Source organism: Rana temporaria, assembly GCF_905171775.1.
Source record: "Rana temporaria chromosome 3 unlocalized genomic scaffold, aRanTem1.1 chr3z, whole genome shotgun sequence".
Lineage (NCBI taxonomy): Eukaryota > Metazoa > Chordata > Amphibia > Anura > Ranidae > Rana > Rana temporaria.
This window is the reverse complement of record NW_024404431.1, coordinates 40,270-62,424: the sequence shown is the minus strand read 5'-3', so window position 1 is coordinate 62,424 and position 22,155 is coordinate 40,270. Positions and strand designations below refer to the sequence as shown.

The following is a 22,155-nucleotide window of genomic DNA, read 5'->3' as shown; positions in this document are numbered from 1 at the left end:
AGGGTATAAATAATGATTCCCACATGATTGGGGATAAGGATGGAAGATAATTGTAATGGGACATAATAAATAAATAACACTGCTCCCTCCACTGGTCAAAAATAGTAATCGCACCTAATGTCAATTAGGCAAGAATGATCTACTTACTCCCTCCCCTTGTGGATATATAGCATAACACCCTTAAACGGAGATATTATATCAAAGAGGTAATAAGTAGGATCGGAGTGTGAATAATAATTAAAGCGGAGTTCCGGCCACAATTTCACTTTTTAAATATAAATACCCCTGTAATACACAAGCTTAATGTATTCTAGTAAAGTTAGTCTGTAAACTAAGGTCCGTTTTGTTAGGTTGTTACAGCATTTAGACACTTTATAAAATAGAAATTGACTGGGGCCATCTTAAGTGTGGGCATCATGAAGCCAGACTGTATGACTTCCTGGATTTCAGCCTTGCAGATCTCGCACATGCTCAGTGCTGCACAAGCAGTGTAATAGGTTTCAGATCAGGTTTCAGCACCTGTACTGTCCAAGTCACATGATTCTTCGAGACTGGGGAGTGCACAGACTCCTGGAAAGTTACACCCACTACATTCCCAGGAGTCTGTGCGGTGTAGGTTAGGAAGCTTAAGCACCTAGGTGCAGGAAGAGGGAAGATTAACTATTCTGCCTAGCAACAACACTTTGAAGGCATCTAAAAAAAAAAAAAAATTCTTAAAGGACTAATGACAATTTTTTAAAACTACTGATGTAATGTTATATTTATGGGTGGAACTCCACTTTAATTAGGCCACTTGATGATTTCTTTGAAGCTCAAAATTACACCCGATAATCCTAAAAGGATATCAATAATGATTCCCACATGATTGAGGATGAGGATGGAAGATAATTGTATAATAATAATAAATAACATTATAACAATAATAAATAATAAATAACACTGCTCCCTCCACTGGTCAAGAAGTGAAATTAACTCTCAACCTTGTTTAAAGGAGAGAATCCAAGTGGTCAACGGTCCCAGGAATGTATGAACAAATTGTAATTACTATATAGTATGAAACGACCACTTAATAATCTTCATACAATTAATCAATAATCCTATAGTGGGGATCAATGTATAAATAAATAATTCCACATAAAAATAAATGGGAATGCAGACAGCCATAGCAAAATATAACTAAATAGAAATAACATCAAACTGCATCACCAAGGTAATTGGGTGTCACATAAGTGACAGTACCATGATTAAGGGCCCTGTAAAGTACAACTTTCATATTTTAAAATGAATAAAAACTCACTAAAAGGTTAAAACTGGACAGAGGAAAATATAAAAAAATTGGAGATAAAACAGTTCAAATCAAACTCGACGTTGTGTCCATGGGGTACTAAAGTGCAAAGTTCATCTATCCAGTGGGATTCTAATTGGCTGATTTTTTTTACCTTATCATCCCCCCTCCAATGCGGTTTATATTTTTCAATTCCTCATACTTTTAACCTCCCTGGCGGTAAACCCGAGCGTGACTCGGGTTGATTTTTTATGCTAGGATCGGTAACCCCGAGTCACGCTCGGGCTGGACGTGCAGAGTGTGCAGCGGCGCGGCTTACCTTTCACTGGATCCACAGGCAAGTTACTCACCTTGTCCCTGGATCCAGCGATGCCACCCCGCTGTGTGAGCGAGCGGGACCTCCTCGCTCGATTCACAGTCTCCCCGTGTGCCGCCGATCTCCGTTCCCTGCGATGTTACGACGCACGGGAGCAGAGAACGGCGACAAATTCAAAAAAGTAAACAAACACCTTACATACAGTATACTGTAATCTTATAGATTACAGTACTGTATGTAAAAAATACACACCCCCCTTGTCCCTAGTGGTCTGCCCAGTGCCCTGCATGTACTTTTATAAAAATAAAAAATGTAATTTCTGCCTAAAAACTGTAGATTGTCCAAAAGTGTCCCTTTATGTCAAAAATGGTTTTAGATCAGCTAGAAAACAGCGATAATAAATTATAATCACTTGCAGAAATGGGGAAATTCGTCATAAAAAAAAAAAAAATAATGACAGCGACAATTCTGCAACTGAGCACATTTCAGTGATTTTGAGTTGATTACATTATTGAATAATTTTTATTATAATTATATTATTATTTGTTATAATTATTTATAATTATTTATTATATTATAATTTAAAAATTTGTTTTAAAAAAAAATCATACCCGGGATGCCTACAAGACTCTTGCTTGGTCAGATTTAAGTGAGTTATTTCTAAAAATTACAGGCCTACAGTATAAAACGCCAAATTTCCTTGCAAAATAATTGTACCGCTTTTGGTACGTAATTCCAGACAGAATCATACCGCCAGGGAGGTTAAGGACGAGGGATCTCTATTACGACATCTGTCAAAATGTCGGGACAAACTATGCTTCGGATAGCCATTTTTTATATTTTGTGTGTGTTCTCGAAGCCTTTTCCATAGTTCTCTTTTAGTTCTCCCCACATATTGAATCTGACATGGACATTCAAGGAGATAGACCACACCTTCAGTTTTGCATGAAATAAAGTCTTTGATCTTATACTCGTTCCCGGTAAGGGTAGATCTAAAACTTTCTTTCTTCTTTTTGCATTCTTTTGTATGTCTACATGTATAACACATTTTGCACGGATAAAAACCTTTCCCATTAAAAAATTAGAACGCTTTTTTTGTGGGTGGATCTAGAACATTCTTTGCAACCATATCTCTCAAGGTGGGAGCTCTGCGATATGTAAACATGGGTTTCTCAGGCAAGATTGTCCCTAGATGTCAATCAGCTTTGATGATATTCCAATATTTTTTACATATCGTCTCGATTTGTTTATGTTGGACGTTGTAGTCCATTACCAAAGGGACACCACATGCAAATGTATTATTTCTGGTTGAGTCCTGGATCAATGCTTCTCTTTCCATGGCAGATACATCTTCTATCTTCTTGTCAATGCAATCTTGTTTATATCCCTTTTCAACAAATCTTTGACCAATAAATTTAGCTTGTTTTAAGAATACTTCATTTTTAGTACAGTTTCTTCTTAATCTGAGGAGCTGACCTTTTGGTATATTTCCTAGCCACGGGGTGTGATGGCAACTATCCAATGGTAGATAGCTATTTATATCTATCGTTTTGAAGTGGGTCTGTGTTATTAATTTCATTCCTTCTTTCAAGATCTCCAAGTCCAAAAAATTGATTTTCTCGTCACTTATCTCCCATATGAGTTTGATATTTTTTCCATTCGAATTCAAGTTAAAACCAAAATCAATCAAACTTTCCCTATCCCCTGCCCAGATTACTATAATGTCATCAATAAAATGTTTAAAAAGTAATAACTGTTGGGGTTTCCTATTGTACAGGGCCTCTTCTTCCTATTCGGCCATATACAAATTGGCCACACTTGGCGTATACTTTGCGCCCATTGCGATTCCACAAATTTGTTTATAGTATTTTTTCTCATACCAAAAGTAATTGTGATCAAGACTATATTCAAGGCAATCACTGATAAATCTTTGTTGTGCATTTTTTAGATCACTAAGACCTTTCAGGGCCCAATTTGTTGCCTGTATGGCTTTCTTGTGGTTAATAATGGTGTATAATGACGATACGTCGGAAGTAGCTAGATATATCGGTCTATCGTCCAATTTGATGGTGTCTAGTAGCTGTATTAGATGTTTTGTATCTCTCAAGTACAATTCAGTTTTCTTCACCAAGGGTTGGAGGAACCAGTCAATGTATTCTCCGATACGTGAGCCCACTGAGTTTATCCCATTCACAATGGGTCTCCCTGGTGGGTTTTCCTTGGATTTGTGGATCTTGGGAAGAGTATAGATCACTGGGATTTTACACCCAAGGGGCTGAAGATATTTACCCTCTTTTTTGTTTAAAAGGCCCTTTTTTCTTCCTCTCCCTATTAGTGTAGCTAAATCATCTTTGTATCTTATTATTGGATTTCCAGATAATTTCAAATACGTATCACTATCACTCAGTTGGCGTTCAAGTTCTTGGGTGCATGCAATTTTCGACTGAATCACAATGGCACCCCCCTTATCAGCTTGTCTTACCACTATATCCTTTCTTTCCTCTAATTTTCTTATACCATTTTTCATATCTCCCGGATCATGGATCTTTTTTATTTTTTATTCATGCAAATCTTTCAATACCATTCTTCGAAAGGTTTCAATGTGCCCCTCATTCCCCATGGGTGGGTTGAACAAAGATTTATTCCTTAGATTGCTATATTGGAATTCTTTCTCCACATTGTTATTCCTTACTGTGCAATCAACAGGTTTGTTCATCATATACTTCTTTATGTGTAGATTTCTTGCAAATTTGTTAATATCTACATACGCATTGAATTTATTTAGATTCTTCTTTGGGCGAATTTTAGGCCTTTATCAAGTACCTTCAATTCTTTACTTAATTCCACCTCACTAATATTGATGATTCCTTCTCCTATTATTCTTTTTTTCCTCTTTTTCTTTGTTCCCGCCCTGCACCCTCTCCTTGACTTCTGTTTCCTCCAGACCGAGTCTCTGAAGACCTTCTTGGGACCGTTGACCACTTGGATTCTCTCCTTTAAACAAGGTTGAGAGTTAATTTCACTTCTTGACCAGTGGAGGGAGCAGTGTTATTTATTATTTAATATGTCCCATTACAATTATCTTCCATCCTCATCCCCAATCATGTGGGAATCATTATTGATATCCTTTTAGGATTATCGTGGGTGTAATTTTGAGCTTCAAGGAAATCATCAAGTGGCCTAATTAATTATTATTCACACTCCGATCCTACTTATTACCTCTTTGATATAATATCTCCATTTAAGGGTGTTATGCTATATATCCACCAGGGGAGGGAGTAAATAGATCATTCTTGCCTAATTGACATTAGGTGCGATTACTACCTTTGACCAGTGGAGGAAGCAGTGTTATTTATTTATTATGTCCCATTACAATTATCTTCCATCCTCATCCCCAATCATGTGGGAATCATTATTGATACCCTTTCAGGATTATCGTGTGTAATTGTGAGCTTCAAGGAAATCATCAAGTGGCTTAATTAATTATTATTCACACTACAATACCTTTTTGTTGTTTATTATCTCCGTTTAAGGGTGTTATGCTATATATCCACCAGGGGAGGGAGTAAGTAGATCATTCATGCCTAGTTGATATTAGGTGTGATTACTACCTTTGACCAGTGGAGGGAGCTCCGCTGTTTACTGGTCCTATTGTAACCCGACAGGACTCTTTCATCCCAGAAAGGAAAGGAAATTGTTTTAAATAGTCACCCTTGTCAGCACAGCTCCATACCCTATGATTAAGTGGCGTGCACAGCCACGATACGTGCAAGGGAAGTGAGCTAATGGTGACGTCGTCTCTGCTCTCGGCCGGGAGTGGAGAAACTACTGTGTTTGATGTCTGATGTTTGAGATCCTTAACTGAAATGTGAGTGTATACTGTTTATATTAAAATGATGCTGACATTTTTATATTATTGTGAGCGTTATTCCTTCCATATGTGCCTTATGGGGAGTCATTGATTCAAATGAAGAGGGGCTTGTACACTGGCTAAGCGCTGCCTTTGTGAAGTGAAGGTGATCTGCAAACGCTGCTGCAGTTGGAGTGAAAGAGGAGCTGCCATTGGGATTTCACATAAGGCTTACTTTAAGCCTCTTAGAGGTAAGAGGCTGGTGAGACTGGGCACGTGGGGAGTGAAGCACTTTCTGAGCTAGTTCTGAGCACTGCACATTTGGAAAACGTTGTGGACTTTACATTTTACATTTCTTTGCACGTTTGGAATTTTGATACACTACGCCACCGTAACTTACAGCACGAATTCTTTGGGGATTAAAAAAAAAAAAAGTTACGGCGGCGTAGTGTATCTTAGATACAATGCGCCCGGTGGAAATATGCACCAAGGTACGTGAATCTGCCCCATTATTTTTATTGTTTACATTGGACTTAATTTGCACATTCAGTGCCGTTTGCTTGAATTTATTTTTAATGTATGGATGCACCTGATTAGCACTTATTACCTATCATGCACCTTAGTGCTGCACATTTTTGATGTTGTAATTTGTCATGCACGGAAATTGCATGGGATTTTTCATTCTGGGATTTTAGATTATTTATTTACTAATTTATTAATATTCCTAATTAGCGAGCGCCCCAACACATTACCTTTAATTATAAGTAAAACAGCACTGCACGAAAATGTATGGATACCACAAAAGTATAGAGTGTTGGATGAAGATACACACGGATTAACAACATTTTTTTTTAAAGTTTGGGATTTAATTTATAGACAGAATAAATGGACTTATAATTCACCTTTAATTTCACTCACGGAAACTAATTTTTTTATCCCTGAGAAAGGGACTCGGCTGGGTACTAAAATGGGGGCAGCACAAATAAAGGACATCACAGATCAAGGAGAGATAAAAACATTCCGGGAGAAAAAAAAAAAACACATGGGATATTAGTGAATGGGAATATCTACAACTAAAACATCTGGTAAATTCAGTACCCTCGCCTATAAGAGACGAAAAGAAATAACAGCTCTAGAAAAACTATGCTCTACACAAACTCCATTAAGGCATGTGATATCAAGAACGTATCAAACCCTGACAGAATTAGCTCTACAAGGAAACCCCTATTTTATAGGGAAATGGAAAAATGAAATAAACAAGAAATTTGACGACCAACAAGTAGAAAGAATAATAGCATCCGTACATAACACCGCAACTGATATGAATACAATTGAAATTAACTATAAATGCATTTCGAGATGGCACAGGACACCTGAAGTGTCCTTCATATATATTGAAGTGATAACTGGGAAAAAGGTACCCAATACCATACAAACCTGTCTGTTTCACGAATCAAAAGAATAAAAAATGAGTTAGAAGAAAACACTAATTCCAACATTGATAAACGCCGCAAAGGGACTGACAAGGAAACCAGACATAACAGAATGGTTCGAAAGGGTGGAAAACTATAATAATCTGGAATACCTATGTAGTAGTAAAGAGGGCCAACTCAATATACATAATAAGAGATGGAGACAGTGGAAAGATTTTAAATTAACGGAGCAATACTTGGGAAAAATAATAGCAGAAAGTGGGTAATGTAAGGGGTTAGCTCGGTAGCGGGGTGTGTGACCCCCTGGATGGGTTCACTACACACTGAATTTATACAGACAGGCAGTCGAAGACGGTTGAAAACAAAGATTTTGGTTTATTCTTCCATCTTGCTGGAAACAAGTGCAAGCATCCAAACAGCATAAACAAAATCAAACATAAAATAAACCCTGGCCACTTGGGGCATCTACCTTCACCACACAGGAACCTATCTAGGGAGTCTGGCACAGCCTAGTGCTGGGTAGACACTGCTGGTCATACAGCAGAAAAACAATAGTCTATTTTTGATTTTTATCACACAGAAAAATCAATCACCTCCTCACCTCCTCAGAAGACTTTCAGCTACTGCTCTCCTTCACTCAGAAAGCCTCAGGATGCAGCAAATCAGTGGTAATCCTCTGGATTACTTATAGAGGCCTTAATTGCCTCATTCTGAACAGCTGAATTTTTCCAACGCCCTTAAAGAAGACTAAAAGGAAAGCAAGGGACAAACCATTAGGGGATGGGGGTGGGAGGGGGTGGGTACGGTTTATATTTACAAATAAACAAGAATTAATAATAAAAATATAGTGCCATTGGCTGGCACTGCTGTCAATCACAGCGGATGACACGGCGTGCGGGGGGCGGGGCCGAGGGATACAGTTGGCAGCTATGCCCGTCGCTGTATCATAGGAGCGTGCTCGCAATAGCTTTCCACCATCCGAGCTCGCTCGCATGAAGGTGGAAAGCTTTTGCGAGGAGGAGCCGAGACAGCCGGACCCCAGAAGACAGGGTTAGGGGACACTCTGTGCAAAACGAGCTGCACAGTGGAGATAAGTATAACATGTTTGGTATTTAAAAAAAAAATTGCCTTTAGTGACCCTTTAAACACTCATTACTCATGAAGTTTTAATTAAAATAAATGAACATGGATAGAAGAATGTAAAAAAAAAGAGAATTGTATAATAAAATAACTGAATTGTATGTTCTGATTGTATGATTCTCTGACACTTAACTCCAATGTTTTTACAGATGATGAATCTACGTTTATTATCTACGGTAAGGAACTTATCATACAATGCAACTGTCATGACTTCAATTATGTCTGCACAATTTGTTTGCCTTTGTTAACAATTCCCTGTTTAATCTAAAAGCCATACATTTTGCCATGAGATGGATGACTTTAGTTCCAGAAATGGTGGTTTGCCTATCACCTAATGTTATAATGATCAGCATCAGACATGTGCGGTTCATTTTGTTCTGAATTGAAATGCGGCCACAATTTGTATTATTGGGAAATGTGGATATGTTAGAGTTTCTAAATACTACAGTAACAAATTTAAACAAATCTGGCATATGACATCTCTGTTTCCCACCCACATTCGGCACTGGGAATGGGAGCTGTCAGTTGGCAGGTGCCTAGAAACGCCTATCACGGAACAGAATGAGGAGGTGGCGCGACTTTTCAAGAATGGCCACCCACTGCCTGACTCTGCAGTGCACCATAATCAGATAATCAGAACAAGGAGGAGGCGCGACTTTTCCACAATAGCCGCCCGCCGCCTGACTCTGCACCATAATCAGGTACACAGTCAGGAGTATAGACTCGAGTATAAGCCGAGGGGGGGGCATTTTCAGCCTAAAAAAAAGGGCTGAAAATCTTGGGTTATACTCGAGTATATAGTAGTTGGGATCCACCCAGGAGCCTGCTGCAACTACCTAGGTAAGTATGATTTAAAAAAGAAAGGCATACTTCTCTCTTAATTTTGGTGTGGGGTTCCTCTCCAAATCCATACCAGACCGGAAGGGCATGGTATGGATCGGAGGGGGGATCCCCACACTGTTTTTCTTTTAATTTCTTAACACCAGCAATTGTTTTGTTTATATTCTGCTGTCAGAGGGGAATCCTGCTGACAGTAGGTAAGTCATAGTTCTTAAGGACGTCATGCCTGAAGACTGTAACCCCTCACAGTTACTCTTGTTGCACGCAGGAATGGGCTCTGCTTTTAAAAATGTGTAAAAAAAATTGAAATTGCATGCCTGTCAAACAGGTGCATAAAAATTGGGCCTTGGGTGTTGGTGGTGACCTAAACCAAAAATATTGTTGGAAGCTAGCATAATCAAGGTTCAGGTATAGTATTGCCCTTGTGGCCTGCAGTATGTGGGCCGGACTAAACGACCCCTTCAGGTCCGCCTGAATGAGCACATTACCAATATCTAGTGCTGAAAAGTAAAAAAGTGACTTAAGCGCTAGCCAATAATGAAATAAGACTATTTAAAGGGAAAAATGTGCAATAAAATAAGAGTGCTGCTCAAGTCTAATTGTGTACAAACACTAACAAATAGATTGAAATAAATAAATAAATAAAAAAAATTTTTAGGTGACGAGCGCAATCAAATGCACTAAATCGTAAATATATGATAAATAATGGAATAATTCATCTAAGTGAGAATGGTGTGATATATTAAAAACCAAGTGGTGAGTGCAATCCTAATTAAGGTAAATTGTGGACAAAATAACCATGAATCTACAAACGAAAATAAATGACACCGCCGTGTCAAACAACTCAATTCAAATATAACACATGCAGGGATGCTGAATACACTGAATGATATGATAGTCTGTGAGTGATTTTGTGATAAGAGTCAATGAACTCAAAGTGGATGTCCAAAAAGCTGTCAGGTGAGTGCTAGCAAAAGCAACACATGTATGCTTCACAGATGAGTCTTCCTAGATGGTGGGCTCACAGAGCGCTTACCTCCCCCTTGTGTATCATCGGCCTGAAGTCACTGCAACCAAACTTGATAAGTGCTGAGGCGTCCTGGTATCTGCTATGCAAAACTTGGTCTTCAGCAAGATGGTGACTCAGCGTAGAATGTAGAAATCACCAGGAAAGAGACAAAATAAAAGCTTCCATCGTGAAGTACGTAGAATAAGGGAATCTATTAAAAATATAAATAGAGCTGCTTACAAGCATAAAATAAACACGAGCAATGAAAAATGCCGGTCGGACTGGGTTCCGCGTCACTTCCGGTCAACGTCTAGCTGTCCTTACGCATTACGTCATGACACGTGACTTCATCAGAGGATTCTGATTGGCTAGAAAGTGTTTCCTTATATTGAGTACTAAGCGCAAATAGGGCAGTGGCCATTTTGGAGACTGGTGTCTCCCACTATAGCGGCGGCCATTTTGCTGGAAGGAAAGGACTATACAAACTTATAGCCACAGCCGCTGGAACGCAAATCAGTCTCCCATCATGGCAGCAGCCATTTTATTGGAAGGGTGGGCTGATATAGTCCACGGAAAAGGCTATATGAATATAATTTTAATTTTATGGAGATTAATGCAAAGACATCTGATTGCCTAATAGACAATGGATATTCTGGTACATTACCACAGAAAAAAAATTATATAAGTGCAGGGTAATCAAATAACTCAAGAATATAAAAATATATAAAATATAAAGGATATATTAAATATTAAATATTAATGAATAATATAAAATATAGTGTATTTCATATAGACTGTGACGGGAATGACGCTTGACCCCATCCAACAGTCCTCATCATGCCAATAGTACAAATTTAATGTTCACATCAGGATATAACATAATCTGGCATTATATAATGGTGAATAAAATACTATTAAAAGGTTAAAAATTACTCAAAAAACTATGTCAAACTCACCATTCAGGCCATCCGGCACAAGTGTATGGAGGGAATTAATCCATTTAGATTCCTTCTGGCTCATCGTTCTAACCAGATGGGCACCCCTCCATGGTTTATTGAATTTATCAATACCCCAAAGGATAAGTGCCTCGGGTCTTTATTATGTACCTCTGCAATGTGTTTACTAACATTGTGCTTAGGAAAGCCCTTAATGATGTTTTTAACATGTTCCTTAATTCAAACCATCAAAGGTCTTTTAGTTCTCCCTACGTATTGTAGGTTGCACGTACACTGTAAAACGTATATCACTCCCTCCGTATGGCAGCTAATAAAGTTCTTAATAGGGTGGCAAACTCCAGTATTTGTAGCTGTAAATTCAGTCCTTTTTATTTGTGGACTTTTTGTGTGTGTACAGGCAAAACAATATTTACAAGGGAAAAACCCTTTCTTGTTAAAAAAAGTGTACCCACTCCGTGGAGGGGGTCAACCACATTCTTAACAAGAATGTCTCTAATAGTTGGTGCTCTTTTATAAATAATGTTGGGTCTATCTGGCAAGATGTCCTTCAGATGTTTATCACTTTTTAAAACATGCTAGTGTTTTTTTAATTTATTTCTCTACATCTTTATATTGAGTATTGTAATCTAATATTAACGCTGGTGCTTCCGATTGACGTTGTTTCTTATTTCCTTGCAACATATTGCTCCTATCCAATCCTGCAACTGACTGGATTTGTTGTTCGATTAAGTCTTCAGGGTAACCTTTCATTCTGAATCTCTTACCAATAAATTCAGCTTGGGCAAGAAAGTCGATCTCATTTGTACAGTTTCTTTTAATACGTACTATCTGTCCCTTCGGGATATTCAGTAGCCATGACTTATAGTGGCAGCTGTTCAAAGATTATTAACTCTTGGTGTCTATGTTTTTAAAGTGAGTTTTCATAATAAGTGTGATGTAATCTCTAAATCCCAAAAATTCACTGATTTGTCACTTATATTATACTGTATATCAGCTTAATGTTCTTATCGTTGATGTTAAGCTCCATAAGGAAAAACTCCAGTGTATCTTTGGTACCATTCCAAACTATCAGCACATCATATATTCCACCACGTTGATATGCAAACAACGAAAATTTCTAATCAAGTGTCTGGAGTTTTGTCTCAAATCCAATTATTTCTGGTACAACCAAACCTATTATAATCAAAGCACCGGAATAGCGATGGAGGCCAATTTTGCACCCTCGGTAGCGAATGCCTTTATGGCAGTGGGAGGAGAGTGTTATCTACTCCAATACCCCGACTAAATTGATTTTCTATAAACAGTACATAGATGATGTGCTGATAGTTTGGAATGGTACCAAAGATACACTGGAGTTGTTCCTTATGGAGCTTAACATCAACAATAAGAACATTAAGCTGATATATAATATAAGTGACAAATCAGTGATTTTTATGGATTTAGAGATCACATTGCTACACAACAAACTTATTACGAAAACTCACTTTAAAAACATAGGCTCGGATTCACAAAGCACTTATGCCGACGTATCTCGAGATACGCCGCGTAAGTGTAAATATGCGCCGTCGTATCTATGCGCCGGACTCTGAAACCAAGATACGCCTGAAAATAGGCTTCATCCGACCAACGTAACTTTCTTACTCCGGCGTATCGTGGGCGAAATGAGGGAGATACGTCGATTCACAAACGTACTTGCGCCCGGTGCATAATATACGCGGTTTGCGTAAGTCGTACGTCCGGCGTAAAGTTATTGCCCATATATGAGGTGCAACTCATGCTAAGGTATGGACCAGGGAACACAACTGTCATATTTTACGTTGTTTACGTAGTACTTGAATATGACTAGGCGTAGGTTACGTTCACGTCGTAGGCAGTGATCCATCGTATCTTAGGGAGTAGTTCCGACGTGATTCTGAGCATGCGCACTGGGATGCATCCACGGGACGGTGCATGCGCCGTTCGTTTTAAGTACTTGTATGGCACTCGGCCCATAATTTGCATGGGGTCACGCCTCATTAGCATGGCTCACGCCCACTTCCACCTACGACGGCTTACGCCGAGGGAACCCAGCGCAGTTTGGGAGGCAAGTGCTTTGTGAATTCGGTGCTTGCCTGTCTGCGCTGCTTCGTCGTAGCGTATATTAGATACGCTACGCCGGCATAAATATGCGCGGATGTATGTGAATCCGGGCCATAGACACCAATAGTTATTTTTCTTTGAACAGCTGCCACTATAAGTCATGGCTACTGAATATCCCGAAGGGACAGATAGTACGTATTAAAAGAAACTGTACAAATGAGATCGACTTTCTTGCCCAAGCTGAATTTATTGGTAAGAGATTCAGAATGAAAGGTTACCCTGAAGACTTCATCGAACAACAAATCCAGTCAGTTGCACAATTGGATAGGAGCAATATGTTGCAAGGAAATAAGAAACAACAACTTCAATCGGAAGCACCAGTGTTAATATTAGATTACAATACTCAATATAAAGATGTAGAGAAATTAATTAAAAAATACTGGCATGTTTTAAAAAGTGATAAACATCTGAAGGACATCTTGCCAGATAGACCCAACATTATTTATAAAAGAGCACCAACTATTAGAGACATTCTTGTTAAGAATGTGGTTGACCCCCCTCCACGGAGTGGGTACACTTTTTTTAACAAGAAAGGGTTTTTCCCTTGTAAATATTGTTTTGCCTCTACACACACAAAAAGTCCACAAATAAAAAGGACTGAATTTACAACCACAAATACTGGAGTTTGCCACCCTATTAAGAACTTTATTAGCTGCCATACGGAGATAGTGATATGCGTTTTACAGTGTACGTACAACCTACAATACGTAGGGAGAACTAAAAGACCTTTTGATGGTTTGAATTAAGGAACATGTTAAAAACATCATTAAGGGCTTTCCTAAGCACAATGTTAGGCTAGGTTCACACCACGGGCCAGATTCACAAAGAGATACGACGGTGTATCTACAGATACACCATCGTATCTCTGACTTACACTGGTCCTATCTATGCGCCTGATTCATAGAATCAGATACGCATAGATAGGACTAAGATCTGACAGTGTTACACTGTGTTACACTGTCGGATCTTTTTTTCAATTTAAAAATGGCGCCGGGGGCGTTCCCGCTGATTTACGATAAATAATATGTAAATCAGCGAGATGCGCAAATTCACGAACGTACGCGGACCCGTCACAGTGTTCTTACGTCGTTTCCGTAGCGGTTTTCCCGTCGTATACTTACCCCTGTTTTTAGCAGGTGCAGCCAATGTTAAGTATAGCTGGCGTTCCCGCGTCAAATTTGAATTTTCCAACGTCGTTTGCGTACGCCGATTCACGAACACGCGCGTCGCAAGTCCCGCTCACGTCGAAACCACTGACGTCCTAGTGACGTCAGTGGGAGCAATGCACGCCGGGAAATTCCCCGGACGGCGCATGTGCATTTAAATCGGCACGGGAACGCGCCTGATTTAAATAGTATACTCCCCTAGCCGCGGAATTTGAATTCCGCCGGGGGATTTAGGATCCGCCGTCGCAAGTTTGGAGGTAAGTGGTTTGTGAATTAGCCACTTGCCTCCTAAACTTGCGGGAGCGGATCTTAATTCACGTAGATCGAGCGGATCTATAGATCCGCTGAGCTACGTGAATCTGGCCCCACGATTTTTACATCCGATAATCGGACCGTTAAATCGGATGGAATTGTATATGACAAAATCGTATGTAATCGTATGTCAAAATTTTCACTAAAAAATCGGATCCTGATTTTTAATAATGTCTGGGAAAAAGCAGATTTTTTAAGTTATGGATATTCAGGGGAACCCCGCCGTCAATTTAAAACAAAAATGACGTGCGGTTCCCCCTAAATATCCATAACCAGACCCTTCAGGTCTGGTATGGATATTCAGGGGAACCCCGCCGTCAATTTAAAACAAAAATGACGTGCGGTTCCCCCTAAATATCCATAACCAGACCCGTTATCCGAGCACGTTGACCTGGCCGGCCGCAGAAAAGAGGGGGGGACAGAGTGCGGCCCCCCCCTCTCCTGAACCGCACCAGGCCACATGCCCTCAACATGGGGAGGATGTCCCCATGTTGATGGGGACAAGGGTCTCATCCCCACAACCCTTGCCCGGTGGTTGTGGGGGTATGCGGGCGGGAGGTTTATCAGAATCTGGAAGACCCCTTTAACAAAGGGGACCCCCAGATCCTGACCCCCCCTGTGTGAAATGGTAATGGGGTACACTGTGACCCCGCCCCCTCTGACGTACCCTCTGCTACGTCACTGACGAAGCCCAATGTCTTTCCTCTTCTTGGGCTTCCCCAGTGATAGCAGAGGGTACGTCAGAGGGGGCGGGGTGGGTGTCCCTGCCTGCTCTATATAAGTAATGTCACAGCTCCAGCGCATCATTCCGCTGGGCTGTGTCCGGCGATGAGGAGGTCGGGGATGCTGCGCTCCGGATGGATCTTCTCAGCGCTGGATCGGAGAACACCCGGCCGTCGCAGGATCTTCTCATCGCGGGAGATCAGCCCTCGCAGGATCAGGACAACGCTGGAAGCCGGGAACGAGTGTTTTTTTTTTTTTAATAAAGGACTTTATTCTAAGGTGTCAGTGTGTTTTTTTTACAATACTTTACACTTCCTTCGTGAAATGGTAGAGGTACAGTGTACCCCATTACCATTTCACACAGGGGGGGGTCAGGATCTGGGGGTCCCCTTTGTTAAAGGGGTCTTCCAGATTCTGATAAACCTCCCACCTGCATACCCCCACAACCACCGGGCAGGGGTTGTGGGGATGAGACCCTTGTCCCCATCAACATGGGGACATCCTCCCCATGTTGAGGGCATGTGGCCTGGTGCGGTTCAGGAGAGGGGGGGGCCGCACTCTGTCCCCTCCTTTTTTCTGCGGCCGGCCAGGTTAACATGCTTGGATAACGGGTCTGGTTATAGATATTTAGGGGGAACCGCACGTAATTTTTGTTTTAAATTGACGGCGGGGTTCCCCTGAATATCCATACCAGACCTAAAGGGTCTGGTTATTGAATTTGCGGGGACCTCCGTTCAGATTTGCTCAACCCTAGTAATAAAAAATTGGGTACGATTAATCGCACAGTCATCCGATTTAGTACGATTTAGATTGACCACAATATAAAAAAAAACGGACACGATTTTAATACGATTTCAAATCAGGACCAAAAATCGTGGTCAAACACGATTTTTGATGCGATTTTAAATCGTATCAAATCTGATGCGGATCAAATCGGATGCACTTGGGGACCTAAATTAATGAATGGAAGTGAATGTATACGTTTTGCCATACAGATTTGTACGATTTTAAAGCTAAAATCGTGAGAACAAGTAGGATGACAAAATCGTGGTGTGAATGCACCCTTAGTAAACACTTTGCAGAGGTACATAATAAAGACCCGAGGCACTTATAATTTTGGGGTATTGATAAATTCAATAAACCATGGAGGGGGTGCCCATCTGGTTAGAACGATGAGCCAGAAGGAATCTAAATGGATTCATTCCCTCCATACACTTGTGCCGGATGGCCTGAATGTTGAGTTCGACATAAATAGATTTTTGAGTAATTTTTAACCTTGTAATAGTATTTTATTCACCATTATATAATGCCAGATTATGTTATATCCTGATGTGAACATTAAATTTGTACTATTGGCATGATGAGGACTGTTGGATGGGGTCATGCGTCATTCCCGTCACAGTCTATATGAAATACACTATAGTTTATATTATTCATTAATATTTAATATATCCTTTATATTTTATATATTTTTATATGCTTGAGTTATTTGATTACCCTGCACTTATATAATTGTTTTGCTTTGGTAATGTACCAGAATATCCATTGTCTATTAGGCAATCAGATGTCTTTGCATTAATCTCCATATAATTATAATTATATTCATATAGCCTTTTCCGTGGACTCTATCAGCCCACCCTTCCAATAAAATGGCTGCTGCCATGATGGGAGACTGATTTGTGTTCCAGCGGCTGTGGCTATAAGTTTGTATAGTCCTTTCCTTCCAGCAAAATGGCCGCCGCTATAGTGGGAGACACCAGTCTCCAAAATGGCCGCTGCCCTATTTCTGCTTAGTACTCAATATAGGGAAACACTTTTTAGCCAATCAGAATCCTCTGTAAAAGTCACGTGTCGTGACGTAACGCGTAAGGACAGCTAGACGTTGACCGGAAGTGACGAGGAACCCAGTCCGACCGGCATTTTTCATTGCTCGCGTTTATTTTATGCTTGTAAGCAGCTCTATTTATATTTTTGAATAAATTCCCTTATTCCACATACTTCACGATGGAAGCTTTTATTTTGTCTCTTTCCTGGTGATTTCTACATTCGTAGCCATCTTGCTGAAGACCAAGTTTTGCATAGCAGATACCAGGAAGCCTCAGCACTTATCAAGTTTGGCTGCAGTGACTTCAGGCTGATGATACACAAGGGGGAGGTAAGCGTTCTGTGAGCCCACCATCTAGGAAGACTCATCTGTGAAGCATACATGTGTTGCTATTGCTAGCACTCACCTGACAGCTTTTTGGACATCCACTTTGAGTTCATTGACTCTTATCACAAAATCACTCACAGACTATCATATCATTCAGTGTATTCAGCATTCCTGCACGTGTTATATTTGGATTGAGTTGTATGGCACGGCAGTGTCATTTATTTTCGTTTGTAGATTCATGGTTATTTGTCCACAATTTACCTTAATTAGGATTGCACTCACCACTTGTTTTTTTATATATCACACCATGTTCACTTTGATGAATTAATCCATTATTTATCATATATTTACGATTTAGTGCATTTGATTGCGCTCGTCACCTTCTTTTTATTCCACATTACCAATATCGTCACAGGGTTCAAGAATCACTCAGTGTCTAAGCATTATCTTCTAAAACATAATCGAGACCCGTCCAATACTCTATTCTTGGGCATTGACAAGTTTAGGCCTAATTTTAGGGGTAGTGCTCTGGTGAGAGAGATATCCAAGCTAGAAATGGCTTGGATCCACTGGTTGAAGTCCTATACACCATATGGCTTAAACATTGACACTGACGTCAATGCGTTTATAAATAATGCTTGAGGGTATATTTCTATCTGATTCTGACAATTATTGTAAAAGTCTGGTCTTGTCACACAAGGATGGGAGTTTCCCCCCACCCCTTTTTTTCCGGTTTTCTGTATGTAAACTACAATGAGAATACTATTTTATGAATATATTCAAAAACATTTTTTATTGTTTTTTTACATTTTCAAAATAGTTTTTTTGTGCACCCAAATACTTAATAGGCATCACTTTGCGCTCTCCCCTTCTTGGGAAGGGGTCTTATTATATTGTAAAATACAATTTCTATTCACTTTACGTATCACAATGCTCTATGGGCCAGATTCACGTAGAATCGCGGCGGCGTAACGTATCTTAGATACGTTACACCGACGCAAGTTTTCATTGCAAGTGCCTGTTTCACAAAGCACTTGCGTAAAAACTTACGCCGGCGGCCTCCGGCGTAAGCCCGCGTAATTCAAAGGGGCGTGTGCCATTTAAATTAGGCGCGCTCCCGCGCCGGACCTACTGCGCATGCTCTGTTTTGAAATTCCTGCCGTGCTTTGCGCGAAGTGACGTCATTTTTTCGAACGGCGACGTGCGTAGCGTACTTTCGTATTCCCGGACGTCTTACGCAAGAATTTTTTTTTTTTAAATTCGACGCCGGAACGACGGTCATACTTTAACATGGGCTGTGTAAAGTTAGGGAAGCTAAAACGACGACTAACTTTGCGACGGAAAACTAGACTAGCAGCGACGTAACGAACGCGAAAAACCGTTGTGGATCGCCGTAACTACTAATTTGCATACCCGACGCTGGTTTACGATGCAAACTCCCCCCAGCGGTGGCCGAGATATTGCATCCTAAGATCCGACAGTGTAATTCAATTACACCTGTCGGATCTTAGGGCAAACTATGCGTAACTGATTCTATGAATCAGTCGCATAGTTAGGAAGACCCTAAAACAGAGATACGACGGCGTATCAGGAGATACGCCGTCGTATCTCTTTTGTGAATCTGGCCCTATGGTCTTAGATATAGGCCTGCAAGGTCTTTACTTTTATGGTTATTATTTATGTTCACACTAAGTGCAATATGATAATACAGTGCCATATGTCCACTATGGATGTGGTGGAGTTTACACACGATCTGATTTTTTCACAATTTATCGTGGTGTCACATCTAGCAGACACATCTTACACTTTTCAAAGATAGTGTTTATTTGTAGTTGAAGGGAGACATTCATTCTTTCCTTAATAGGGGTTCCGGGTTGTTGGCACGGCAATCTGTTATAAGTTGCTGGTGCTTTTAATTTTATATACATTTTTTTAACTATGGAGCGGATTTTTTTATTAGTAATCTGCTTTTTAAATTTTCTAAAAAAAAAAAAAAATTTGAGTCCATATTTTTTAGTAAACACAAAATTAATATATGGGTTCTTTTCCTAGTTCCGTTATGGGCTGGATTAGTCCCTTTCGCATATTCAATATGGCGTTTTTTCTATTTCCTGTTCCTTGACGACCAAAACGAGGCTTGGGTATATATAGCGGTGAATCACTGCAGAGCCCATCCCCATTGAAAACGTCAAACTTATGACGAAACGCGTCTAGAATGGCGTGCAGTGACGTCACCGCGTTCAACACAAGGAGGAAGGGCTCCTATCGTGCCGGCCGGTTTTTGTTTTGTACATGTTTGTGAGTAAGATTTTACCTTTAATAAACCCATGTTTTAAACATTATCACGCTATTTTCTGGTTTCTTTCAATTCAATTTATGACCCACGGATGGATTGCATGATACGGATCTGTGCTTCCACGATCTGATGACATCTTGTTGTGGCTTTGGAATATCCTGCGTTCATTTGATATTGGATTACCATACCTTGCTGTCTTTATCTGTCATTTGGTAAGCTGCTCTCCATATGGACGCCATATAAGGCGTCTGTGACGGTATTGGTATGATATCCCCGTCAAAGATTCCCTTCTTCCATAAGAACGTCACCCAATATTACACTAGGAGGAATATTCCTGAGATCGCCCATTAAGCCACACATTAGTCCAGGCTTACTGCTAGAACAAGACAGACTTTAATGTTATCACACACAGCTTATATGTCATTTCCAAAACTGTTACAATGACAAATCTCCGCCCCCCTCACACTGGGGCTTACAGATTATAGGCAGACACGACGGAGCCGATGCTGAAAACACATTTTCTTTAGACAATGACATCAAGGACGCTGATTACTAGTTGTACTGAATACATTAACTAGACCGCTCGACCCCGCATATAGAGAGATAATTACCACACTGGAGCAATCAGAATAATTAACACAAGCCACTTAAACACAGATCTCCTTCACACAACACAATAGATCAATTAACCTTTAGAAATAGAGAGGGGACATTAGCACGTCAATAACCTGTTAGCCGAGGACAGAATTACAGGGCAAGCAGGGAGAATTACACTGAGACATATAGGCAAATGCATCACAATGGCCCCCCTTTTTCTCCCTGCTACGGCAAACCCGGTTGGACCTTCCCTGGTCCAGTAGGGTTGACGGGTTCAGAGCTTTTAGTCCGAGGTTAACTCCGTTTGGCGTGACTGACCTCCCTTGGCAACTGCTTCAGACTCAGGTATGCCACCGGGTCGTCAGATCACACGCCGGTCAGTCCCCAAGTCTTTGTGCGATCTGCAAAGTCACCAGAAGTCAGTGTGAAGACGGCGAATGGGTCTGTGCGCCGCCATCTAGGTGTCCCGCTATGGGAGGGGCAGGTTATGGCTCTGAAGTGACAGTCACAGGAGATTCATAAAAAGAAAAAGTTATATTTGTTGAAATGCTGTAGCACCGGTGCTCAGAGTTCGGGGGGGGGGGATCAGGGCCCCATAGGGTCAGCCACCCTCTGCTCCCTCCGCAGCCGCCAGTTCTCCTCTTTGAGCTTCTCCAGCTCCCTCTCCAGTTCATGGAGCCTGGGGGGGTCAGCCTGCTGTGACCTCAGGCGGTTGTTCTCCTCCTCCATGCGGCTTATGCACTCCTCCAGCTCTATGTACTCACGGATCAGATCCTGCTTGCTCATGTCCTGCAGGCTCTCCACGTGGTCCTTCATCATCAGGAACTGGGTGGTGGTGTAAGGGGCCACCGGTGGGCCCTTGGCGAACATCTCGGCCCGCATCTGGGACGCCCGCTGCGACTCCCTCTCCTCCAGTCGCTTCTTATCCTCCCAGGTCAGCTTGTTATACGGCTTCCAGGACCTCTTCTTCTTGGGGGGTAGCCGGCGGTGCCTCTTTCTGCCCAGCTCCCTCCAGGGCCCCTCCGGCTCATGGCTGTCGCCCATGACCAGCTGACAATGGTGTTCCCTGTTGTCCGTAATAACAGATTGTACCATGAGGGCTTCGTAAGGGGTGCCCAATGGTTCTTCCTGACCCAGCTCCTGGAGATCCCAAGCCGAGTCTACACAATGGGCTGCTGCTGGAGGGCGGTACCCAGGTTGAGACCAATTTGACCTGGTGTTGTCATTCATGGGGCAATTCTGCTTGAAGTGACCCAGCTGTTTGCACCGGAAGCAGCGTTGTTCGTTGTCCTCCTGGCGTGGATAGCGAGGGCTAGATGTCATCGGTCTGTTAGGAGGTTGGTATCTAGCGGCTGGTGGGTGTGAGGGCACCGTTGGTCGTGGAGGTTGTACCCGTGGTGTGACCTGGTTCGTCTTGCGAGTATCCGCATAGTCATCCGCCAACTTCGCGGCCTCTGGTAGAGTCATGGGCCTGCCATCTCTCACCCAATCTTTGACATCCGTCTGGATGTGATTGTAAAATTGCTCCAGGAGCATTAGTTGCAAAATGTCCTCTGCGGTGGTGGCCTGGCTGCTGTTAACCCAGTTAGAGGCCGACAGGGACAACTGGCATGCCCATTCCGCGTAAGATTCTTTCGTGGTTTTGCGTGAGTCCCTGAACTTCTGTCGGTGGGACTCTGGGGTTACTGCATAATGAGCTAGGAGCACTTCTTTAACCCGGGCGTAGCTATGGATATCCTGATCTGGCACGGTCCGGAAAGCATCAGAAGCTTTGCCTGACAATATTGCAACCCAGTCTCCTCTAGCTATTCGGTGCAGGTTACATTGTCGCTCAAAGTCTGCCAGGTAGTTATCAATCTCACAGTCCTTTTCATCAAAAGCTTTAAAAGCGCTAAACGGAATCTTCCTTGCGTCTGCTGTGCTGTACTCACTGTTTGGAGA

At 41.4% G+C, this 22,155-nt stretch overlaps 1 protein-coding gene across 1 annotated transcript in view; it reads left to right on the top strand.

Annotated features, from left to right (window-relative positions):
* Window positions 1–22,155, top strand: part of LOC120921714 (proteinase-activated receptor 1-like) — a 48,366-nt gene that overhangs the window by 18,525 nt on the left and 7,686 nt on the right. Inside the window, exon 2 of the mRNA XM_040334254.1 lies at window positions 8,174–8,200. Within this exon, the coding sequence (XP_040190188.1) occupies window positions 8,174–8,200 (27 nt within the window). The remainder of the gene's footprint in view (window positions 1–8,173; window positions 8,201–22,155) is intronic.